This window comes from Sander vitreus, chromosome 1 (genome assembly GCF_031162955.1).
Source record: "Sander vitreus isolate 19-12246 chromosome 1, sanVit1, whole genome shotgun sequence".
Lineage (NCBI taxonomy): Eukaryota > Metazoa > Chordata > Actinopteri > Perciformes > Percidae > Sander > Sander vitreus.
The window spans coordinates 21597470-21608777 of NC_135855.1; the positions used below are offsets into that span (position 1 = coordinate 21597470).

The following is an 11308-nucleotide window of genomic DNA, read 5'->3' on the forward strand; positions in this document are numbered from 1 at the left end:
CCTAAGTGACAGTATGTGTGTAGCTAAATCCAAGTGTCAAAATCCAATGTCTGCCAAAATTAAAGCAAGAGTGTTTCCATGAAGTTAGTCAGACAAATAGGATCCACATGCATCAGCAGTCTTGTGAAATGATAGTGCTAGATGAACAAGCATATATGTTAACTCAGACAGACAGACAGACAGAATAGATATGCTAAAATTGAGAGTTTTAGTTGTATGAGTTGCCGTAGTTTTCATATTGCTCTGATAGACTTTCGCTTCTTTCCAGGCGTCCCTGCTCCCACGTTGGTGCGGGGATAGGTTTGTAGTTTGTGAATATCCTGGGAGAGTTTGCCCAGCACACAAGTGCTTAAGCCGGTGCAGCGCTTAGACATGGGTCTATCCAAGCTGTTAGAGACAAAGACAAACATGCAGAAACAGGCTTACGGTAACCATGGCATGCAGATAAATATAAAAAATGACATGCATGATGTTTTTCCAAAAAGTCATGCGTTAAATTAATATTTCAAACGCATGCTAACAGATCCAACAGGCATATAAAGATCTCTTGTTAATCAAAATATTGTTGTTATGTTGTCATGCTATTGTTAAGTTTCATTTTCTGTAATAATGTCTATCATGCATGTTCTCTCATGTTATTTGATATCATGCTCTCTTCAGCTTTCTGACCAAGGACACTGTCTTTCAGGCACATCATTTTATAATGAATAAATGGATGGATGAATAAATGAATGAATAACTGCAGTCCATGCATTAAGTGATTATGACTGAGAGTTAATGTACATCAATTTCACTGTATACCTTGAATAATAATAAACACCAAAGTTGGAGCTGTTGAGCTTATAAACAAAAGTGTGTTATATTTTGCAACTGATTGTAACGGGTTTAGATAGATAGATAGATAGTACTTAAACTTTATTATAATCACGGTTAACTATACTTGGATGATACCTAAACATTTTAAAAGCCACACCTGTTTCCATCAGTTGTGTCTTGTTCATCTGAAGTTATCTGCATGAACTCCTTGATAGCTCGGAGTAACCTTTGGGCATCATCATTCGATAGTATGATTCCATCTGACATAGACTCCTTACTAGTTCTGAAAATACACATTACAGTAGATTAGATTTGGTCTCTCTAGTTCTGGTTCTGCCGCATCATTGGTTTAAAAACTGTATAACTTGTCCAGACAAATACAACAGCCATCCATAAGCAAGCAAACTGATCTTTGGAATTTTTAGTTTATAATATGTAAATATATATATAGTGTATTTAGTTATGGTAAACGAGGAAAAGCGTTCTGCAGAAATAATCTTAAACACATCAAAAAAGTCAGACAAAATCACAATGTTTTTACAAGGTAAATATGTTTTATACTTTTAGGAATAATGCCACAACTCTGACCTGGATGGAGCTGCCTGTGTGATGTACATCTGACAAATGATCAGCGCATAGGCAAAGAGGAGAGTCCAGAGTTTCCGCATTATCATGATTCCCTGTGGAAAACACACACAATACCAAATGCAAGGAAAAGTTTTAAAAATAATTTTGTGTGATCTGTGTCCACAGCATTCTTTTCGTACGGACTTTCTCATCTACTGCATGGATGCCCCGCTATACAAATCCTCTTCCTGTCTCTCTCTTACACTCCCTTACAACTTGCAGAGGCAGATAGAAGAGTTATTGGTGATATCCTACTAACACTGGATGCTTTGCCAGTAGCTATAACAGCAGCTCTGTCCATTAGCAGAATTAGCTGCAGCCTACCATAGATAGTATGATAGTAATAGTAGTAAATCCACCAGTATAGGTGGTTATCCAGTCTACTACAAACACATCATCTGATATTAAACAACACAATTTGCACAATCAACTGAAAAAGCAGTCTTTTATCTATACTCACCGTGAGATAGTAGATCTTCTGGTAATGAAGAATTCAATGACAGTCTCACTTGTGAATCTGCTGAACATTCCCCACAGTGCAGGGTTTTATATATGTTCCCCGTGGGTTTCTGTATTAAGTGAGTGAGCACTTGATCGTAGTCTATTGGCCAGTTGAATGTTTTACCTCAAAGAGCTTGCCAATCAGAAGTCCTACGTCACTTACAGCAAGCCAATAAAAGAGCTTGTATGCAAATGACGTCAATGTATGGTCATCAATGTGTCTAATTAACAGAAAGCTGCCAGGTATTTGAATCAGTTGGTAGCATACTTTGTAGTTAAGTCATTCTTTAAGCAGGGTAAGTGGGAAAACAATAAGACAGAAATAACTCACTGTCATAGTCAGTGTCTCATGTTCTTGAGAATTAATATGGTATGTGCATGTGGACCCACCTACTGTAAATCTCCTGATATTACAGGGTGTATAATTATAATGGTCAGAGAATTTAAACATAATTCACCAGTGCCTCCTTAAAATAAGTCAAAATGATTTTTAATGTGGTGCTATTTCATCTTTAGGTGGTTAAGATGAACACGACTTGGGCCAATGAGAGGCATGGGTTCTAAAGGTGTACAGTACCTACTTTTACCTACACTTCCTGTGTCTCTGCAATAAATTCTATTTCTTATTTAACAGAGACAAATGTTTTGATCCTGCTCATTTTCATAATTTAAACACGGTTAGATAAAATAATGTATGGGAATAGCCTCACGTACTCTCCATGGATAAACCAAACCTTCATAGACTTCTGTAGTGTCCATCCAGTTTCTCCAAAGAAATACTGGGCTGTTGGTCTCTTGCCATCTTGTAATTTCCCTTTATGTAACAATATTGGATGATGTGTCATAAAGCTTCCTGCCTCCCAGTTAGTTTTTGCGTCACTAACTGGGAGGCATTGTTTGGTTAAGATGAACACGACTTGGGCCAATGAGAGGCATGGGTTCTAAAGGTGTACAGTACCTACTTTTACTTACATACAGAGCGGGCAAAAAATGGAAATACCACAAGATTTCATCACATTTACAAAGAAAGTGAATGCTTACAAGTGAGTCATATTTTATTACATTGCCAGATGGCATGGAATGTGCTGAACAAAAAAAACTTGTTGCAGTCACTCACTCAAGTTGCATTTTTAGTGTGGCAAGGGGAACAGGGTCAAAGGCCAAGCGCATGGCTCATACTGTATGTTCATCATTATGACATCTAACAGCCAAATAATTTGCTTCCTCGCATCTTTCAATATAATATTGCCCTATTACACACTGCTGAACAATTTAGAAGTGTGCCGGTAAATACCAAAGTGAAGTCATTTGTCTCCAACTTGTCATTAGAGCTAATGATCATTGAACCTTGCTGTCAATTTCTGAAGCACAGAGTACAAAGTAGATTTTAACTTCCTGTGTCTCTGCAATAAATTCTATTTCTAATTTAACAGAGACAAATGTTTTGATCCTGCTCATTTTCATAATTTAAACACGGTTAGATAAAATAATGTATGGGAATAGCCTCACGTACTCTCCATGGATAAACCAAACCTTCATAGACTTCTGTAGTGTCCATCCAGTTTCTCCAAAGAAATACTGGGCTGTTGGTCTCTTGCCATCTTGTAATTTCCCTTTATGTAACAATATTGGATGATGTGTCATAAAGCTTCCTGCCTCCCAGTTAGTTTTTGCGTCACAAGGAAATTCATTAGTGTAGATGAGCCTTTTAGTACTATTGAACAGACCTGCAGGCTCCCTACCAGAGCACTAAATTAGTCTCCAACAGCTCCACATGATGTTAGAAACCTCTCATGGTGGACTAAAGACTGGAACTGCTTGGAAACTGCTCATGGTGGACTAAAGATTTTAGAACAAGAGATTCCAACTGCTTTGACTACCAATGATTATGGTTTTGATCTCATTTCCAGCTTATCATGCAATGTCAATAATAGATAGAATAATAGGGGCTAGAGTAAGCCTGAACAACAGTAAAAACTGGAACACAACCATTACAGTATGAGAACAAATAAATACAAGTACAAGGTGCATGGGTAGCAGCGTCAAAGTAGCCTACACAGGGTAGGAAAAATGCTTATCAACCTTACAAGGTAACAACCATCGTCAACAACAACATCAGCATCCATTACATTACATCACCAACCCCTTTTGTTAATGTCTCTGACGTCCTCAACATATAGTGCACTGTTGAACTCCCAATATCTTGTTGCTCATTTTCACAACTCTGTTTAGTGCAGTTTCGGACTTGATGTTAAGATTACTGAACCATCAGAGAAGAGAGAAGGTCAGGACAGATTCAATATAAGATCTGTAGAACAGAATCATGTGGGACCTATCGACATGAAAGTTGGACCATCTCCTCAGGCAGCAGTACAGGCGCTGCTGGCCTTTTTTGCATAAAGCTTCAGAGTGGAAAGTAAATTTAAGCTTGTGATCCACTATAGTCCCAAGAAATGTTTAGGTTTCAGCAGAGTCTACAGTCTATACCCCTTGATCATGGTATTTTGGTTGATGTTAGTGGGTAGGTGTCTAAAATCAATGAACATGTCCTTAGTTTTCTGCACATTTAGGTGAAGGAATGCACTGTCACACCAATCTACAAATTCCTCAACTACAGGACCGTGGCTGTTTTCACTGTCATGTAGGAGGCTGACTATTACAGAGTCATCAGCGAACTTTAAAATTGAACTGTTTTCGTGCCGACAGCAGCAGTCGTCGGTACAAAGAATATAGAGGAGAGGGGAAAGGACACAGCCTTGGGGTGACCCATTGGATGATATCAGTTCCCCAGACGTGCATCCATTGACCCTCACTCTCTGAGTTCTGGATGTTAAAAAGTCAGGAATCCAGCCTACAATGTTAAAATCTAATCTAACTAGAATTATTGATAAGTTTATCAATTAGAATTGTTTCCTTCAAGATGTTTAAAAAATAGTGTTTAATAACAAGTCAAGATCCACCTTATACTCGTCTGTGTAAAAGTAAATACTTGCCACGCTGTTTTGCACTCACGCTGCTCCCAGGCCTTGATTCACCACTGCCTGCTCTGACCAGGGATGTGAGTTGAGGCAGAGAAAATACATTCCAAGGGGAAAAATGTATTGTAGAATGCAATTATCTCACACTGTTCACATGCACGAATTGGCCTGGAAAATTAATTGCAACACAGGAGAGCATTCATGACAGAGAGGGCAGTGTTATGCTCAGTGCAGTGCTCATCAGCGACAGTCTCAGCTAAATGAGTGTGAATGTGTCTTCTCCCAAAATGAAAGTGCACCATTCTAGGCTGGGAATAAAAAGCCCCAAAGAGAATTTCCTTCAATGCTCTCTCATATCGACCCCTTGCATTATTCCACTTATTGGAATGATCCCACAGTTAAATATCACATATTAAAGTAAGCAGATAAGGATTGTGAAAATGTGAGCGCATAAATGGATCATTCTGAAATGAAATGTGCATCAGTCCTCTGCAAAGTCTTCGCCATTTGTAGCCTCCACGCTCGTGTTGAGTGTAAGAAGGCAAGCTGAACAGAGGCCATTAGCACCTGCAGAGGGGACCTTGAATAAATCTCGACATTATCAGCAATTACTAAGTCAGCAAGAAATAAATAAAAATGTGCTCCTTGTCCAAGAATGTAGACAGATCCTTAATAAGAGGAAAAGGATCACAGGAACCCATTTCATTTGTATTAGGAGATACAATTGTGTTGGGAAGAGAACAGTCTAAACAGATACGTGTAGGTTTACACACAAATGAGATCCAAAATATCATATAATAGATGTTTACAGGGGCGTACCGGTAGTTTTTGTGCATTGCTCTAAAGGTGCTCACACACCAACCAGACGGCCGACTGTCGGCAGAAAAGGCAGTCGGACTGATCAGTCGGATCCCCGAGGTCCAAAAAATGCCTCAAAACACACTGAGGCGACTCAGTGTGTCATGTGGGTCTTTTTTCTCCGGAAATTCACAGCCAGACTGTCATGGCGGCTTGTTCAGAATACGATCTCATATTGTACTAAAATAGTTCACCAAAACGTGTTTCTGAAAACATTTTGTTGCTGAATCTGTCTTCATTTCAGATCAACAAAGGTCCGTTAAAAAGATTTTCGTCAGATTTTGAGCGGCTCATCCACTCGCCATTTCCGGGTGAGCCCCGACTGCCCTGTCTCCGACTCAACATGTCGGGTCGGCCCAAATGAAGGCCGACGGCTCCTCCGACAGGCGACGGCACGGGACACACCGAACAGACTCGAGTCACTGACCTCGCCAGACGGTCCGACAGCCGATAATCGGCTCTGTGTGCCAGTGCCCTTAGAGTCAACTCTACAAAAATTATAAGAAGAAATACAATACAAAAAATACAGAGAAAATATATAACTATATAAATAAATATGAGAAAAAAATTAAATATAAAAGTAGAACAATATAAAAGAGAAAACTGCTGTAAGATAAATAAAGTTATAATTGTGAAAGTGCACTGGAAACATACACTGTATTAAAAACGACTACTTGGGTGAATAGATTAGATAGATAGTATTATTGCACCTGAGATTTTTCACATTATCTTATTGCACTTACAATTAATATTACTACTAATATTACTTTGAAAAGCTCCCTCCAGAACCAAAGAAGACATTTTACAACTGTTTTTACAGGCTGAGTAGACCTCCTCGTGATAAATTGAACTTCATGTGTAAAATTGGTGAAGTGCACCTTTAAGAATATAATATATAAGTATCAATCCATATTGCCTACTTTTACCTCAGGGCATAAGAACACATTGATTATTTGACGTTGATTATTTTAATGTTTACGGCTTGTCACTCCTTATGTTACACCTGTATATCCTTGGCTTCTCTTACCCCATTTTCTGTTGATTTCCAGCTCAAATGAACATGTTATAATATAAACATAAATAAAACATGTTTTAAACTTTAGATTGCCTAGCATAGCATTCGTGATTTTGTCAAATATTTTTCAAAAACTGTGGTTTGTGATTTTTTCTGAATACATGTTGCCAAATATAGTCAACATTAACCACCTGGACACTCTTTTCGCTGGGGTCGTGATTAATCCGACCACTATCAACATAATGCAAGAGTGAGAACATGATTATTTGATTAAATTTGACAGATGTGTTTAACGCTTCCAGAACAGCTTTTAAGTCTGTGGAGCTGGCAGGAAGCAAAGAAGTAATTTGCAAGAATGTCCTCATTAGGTAGCCCTAACAAATCTGAATGACTGGGAGAGGTCTATAGAGACCATTTGAGGCATCTAAGAAAAAAAAGCTTACCAGCTGCTCAGCAGGCAGGAACGGCTGGATAAACAACTTCATATCTAATGAGGAGTCGCAATGAACCGATCACACAGCAAAGTGGAGAGTATGGTTCTCCAAAAATGCACATTGGTTATAGTTTAAAACCCCATGAATGAGATTTTATTTACCTGGTTAACCCTTGCAAGCTCTATCTATTCTTGACTTCCATCTACAGATGGTATAGGCAAAATGTGTAGACAAAAATGAAACTGTATAGCAGTTAAAGGGGGTTATGTCAAATATATTGGCAACTTTTAAAAATTAAGATTCTGATTTTTTAGGATTTAGATTTAAAAATCTATGCCCATTTTTAGAGCATCCGCCCTGCACTGTCTGGAGGAGTCCAGGTTTTAGCCAACAAGCTTAAAAAATCTTACACCAGTATGCAAGTTTGGAATGCGGTGCCTGCCTTAACCTTTAACCTCCAAACGTAGTGCATGACCTAACCTTTGACATGTTTAGGTGGAGGAAACTGCAGCAGCTTACTGGGTCAAAGTTTATTTTCTTAAAAACAGTGTTATACAAAAACGAGTTGCTTTTCATTTACCCAATTTAATTCAATTTTGACGAACAAAAGAGGCTTTTAAAAACTTCTTTCAATCGAAAGATCAAATCTTCTTTTACCAATTTCAGTCTGTTACGATTTCTGTGAGTACATTTTGTAATATTGTGGTTCACGTGGGATTCAGTGACAATTTCAAAGTGTGTGTTTCACTCAGTTTCCTCATTTTAATAACATCTTTGTTCGTATGAATTGAAGCTGAGCAGGACTGGCAACATTATATATAAGGAGTTGAAACTGGTGTCGAGCAATAACAGAATGTTTAAACAAGAAAATAGGTGAACATATTATAGAAAACTAACTAAATAAATGTAATACAGTGACAATCATAAAGAAAAAAAAATAGACTTTGAAGTTGTATCATTGTTTTGGTTTTACTCATTAACATATCTCCCATACATATAATAGAAAATATGTTTCCTCCTCTTGTATTGAGAAAATTGTAAATAGTTCCTTCATCCTGGTTTTAATAATTCATCACATGCGCATATTGAAAAACAAAAACAAATGCTATTCAAAATACTGTTCCACTGTGTCCCGTTCAGCTCATTTTCCAGTGTTGTGGGATCATTTAGATATTGTCAAAGCAACTGATTTGGAATTACATTAGGAGCATGGTGGGGGGAGTTGGGATATCAGGGAGGCTCTGTTCACCTGGGCAGTGACCCCAGATGACACTTGGCTTATCTTCTGCTCTGACTGCTATCCCAATGACCTAAGAAGTTATTGCCTTGTTTCTTTTTTCTATATTTCAATCTGTGCTTTGCCTTCTTCATTCAAAGCTTATTTGCGGTCTTAATTAATGTAGCCATTGACATAATGTTTAGCTATACTTTCCAGAAATACTTGTCTACCTCAAACTTTATTATGTTTAGCAACATACTAACAATTAAGATAAAGTGGCCTGTAACCCCTCGAACCCATGAAGTTGCCTAAATGAGTAATATAAAGCAAAATATATAATGAGCAATATAAACAGTGCGGTCCTGTGTCTTTAACTGTTATAAAGACTGACAGTTACATTATTAACTATTGTGCACATAATCTACTTCATTTTAATTCCATCCAGTAAAAATTACCCAAACGCCTTGATTGCTTACAGTACATCATACTAATTATTTATTTATTTATTTATTATTTTAACTAAGCATAATTTTTCATTGCGTGTGAGTGCTTTTGCTTAAACAGTTGAACCTAACGTTAGCGTTCTCTAACATAATTACATTACTATTTTAGTTTTAAACTGTTCTATTATGGTTCATCTTTGTTCTTTTTAGGATCCAAGCAGCAGCAGGAGCATTTCAAATTCACAGAAAATTTGCAAAACCTATTATTGATCTCAAATGTGCTGCACCATATTCCATGCACCTCTCTACTAGGAACGCTGCTTCTAGACTGTGTGTGCATTTTTGTCCATGGTTTCCTGGAGACAATGGGTGTGCCCATCGGTTCAATCCACCAAAGTCTCCCCCAAATATGACATATTTAAATAATGCTTACATAATTCTTTAATCAATTAATTCAATTCAGGCCACTGCTTGTGCAAGTCTGATTTATGCATTGTTGAAAGTATCCAACAACTCAACCTATAACCAAAGAAATGATATGGCAAAAATATTATTATTATTATTATTATTATTATTATTATTATTATTATTATTATAGAGCAGAACAAAATTCCCCAACAGTTGACTTTTCTGGCCAATCTTAGCAGGGGGCTAGAAAATGTGCAAGATAATAATAATAATAATAATAATAATAATAATAATAATAATAATAATAATAATAATAATACATTTTATTTAAAGCACCTTTAATGACACCCAAGGTCACTTCACAAACATGCTAATAATACATATGTGCTTCAGTTCCTCTGAGGAGAAGCCGAGGGAGTCAGCAAAGGTAGTCTAGCAGTGGAAGAAAGACTTTTTGAGAAGATGGTTTTAATTCGCACAGGCTGAAAGGATGTGATATCAGCTAGCTAACAAGAACATTATTGATCCAAGACGAAACTGACAGAAGTGTTCAGCACCAAGGACAGTGCCATGGATTTATCAATACAGTTAAAGCTATAGTTGGTAATTTTCATAAAAAATAACTTGTCATATTTTCTCTCTTAACTGTCACTATATCCTGATGGTATACATAAATCACCTCCTCCTGCTGCTCTAAATAGCATAAGGAAAACAACCAACCAGAGCCGAGAAGTATCTAACGCAATGCCAATGACTGCTTGTGAACTGTGGTCAAACTGGCAAACGAGGCAGCGCTGATCAAATATGAATCAAGAATTTCTTACTACATTGCCTATTTCTTGCCTCAAATGTTTTCAGAAACATATTTTAGTGTACTGTTTTGCTGTAAAATGAGAAAGATTGCTCTATCCGGTCAGACGGTTGGTGGTGCTTGGTTTTGGCTCAATTTGGTCACAAACTTTCTGACTACTGGCTCTGATTGGTTGTAAATCTTTGAGCGCGGTGGAAACTTGCAAATGCCATTAGGAGCACTAGAAGGTGGCAGAGGAACATGCTTTTTTCAGAATATCTGTTTGTGTGTGCTACTGTCAGGATATAGTGACAGTTTCAGCCAAGGCCCACCTAAAAAAAACAATATCAGTTTAAGTGTAGTTTATTTAGATAATGATCACGGTTTTACATTGCTGTCAGACAGCCCTTTCCAACGGGGGAACTGAAGCCGTTCCATATCTATGCTCTCTTCAATGCCACCAGACTTCTTTGATAAAAACAGTAATTTTACCTGGCACTTCCGGATCTGAAAGTGAAGACAATGTGGAACTGCCGATCCAAATTATCTTCCACACTTGCCATTTTCAGTGTATAGCTTGCTAGCTCGGAGGTTGTGGTTGTTGTTTTACGAAGCAAACAGAGTTTAAGAATGTCAACACAAAGAGAGCGGAAGATGAGGGACATCCAGCAGACAGTGATTATTCTGGAAATGAAGTCTGTTGATCCAGACTAATGAGAAAATAACCCTACCTCTTACTTGATTTATTACCTCAGTAAACTTTTTCATAATGAGTTTATGGTCTCAATCGCTACTTTTAGGGCTTCTTCAATAAAGCAGGTCATTTGTAAACATGGTCCCATTTATTTTAAAATAGACGATAAATCAATAATGGTAGAGGCTTAGCAATGCTAACCATGGCACTGTGTAGGCTACATTAAAATAGCTTTGAACTTGTTTTTGGGTGCTGTCCATATGTTTTCGTCTTAAACGTTGACCCTCTCATTGTGTGTTTTCACTTCATCAAAGTTAATTGGAACATTTTGGTCACCTAAAAATGTCTCGCTCAGTGTTCGGCAGCACCTTGACAACCAAGCTGGCTAGCTAGTGCTAGCGTTAGCTGGTAACTTAAGGGAAAGTTTGCCAATTTTCTGTGTACTTCATGCAGATGAATTGAAACTTGAAGGTGCGTGTTTACCCGCTGGTAAAACTCCGCTGGATGACTCGCTTCATTGGTTGA

The 11308-nt window shown here is 37.7% G+C and overlaps 1 protein-coding gene across 1 annotated transcript; it reads right to left on the minus strand.

Annotated features, from left to right (window-relative positions):
* Nucleotides 1-208: 208 nt before the first annotated feature.
* calca (calcitonin/calcitonin-related polypeptide, alpha) lies at nt 209-1490 on the minus strand. Its single transcript, XM_078257426.1, is given in 4 exon segments — nt 209-248; nt 250-387; nt 974-1099; nt 1405-1490. Coding segments are annotated over 4 exon segments (390 nt in total).
* Nucleotides 1491-11308: the final 9818 nt, after the last annotated feature.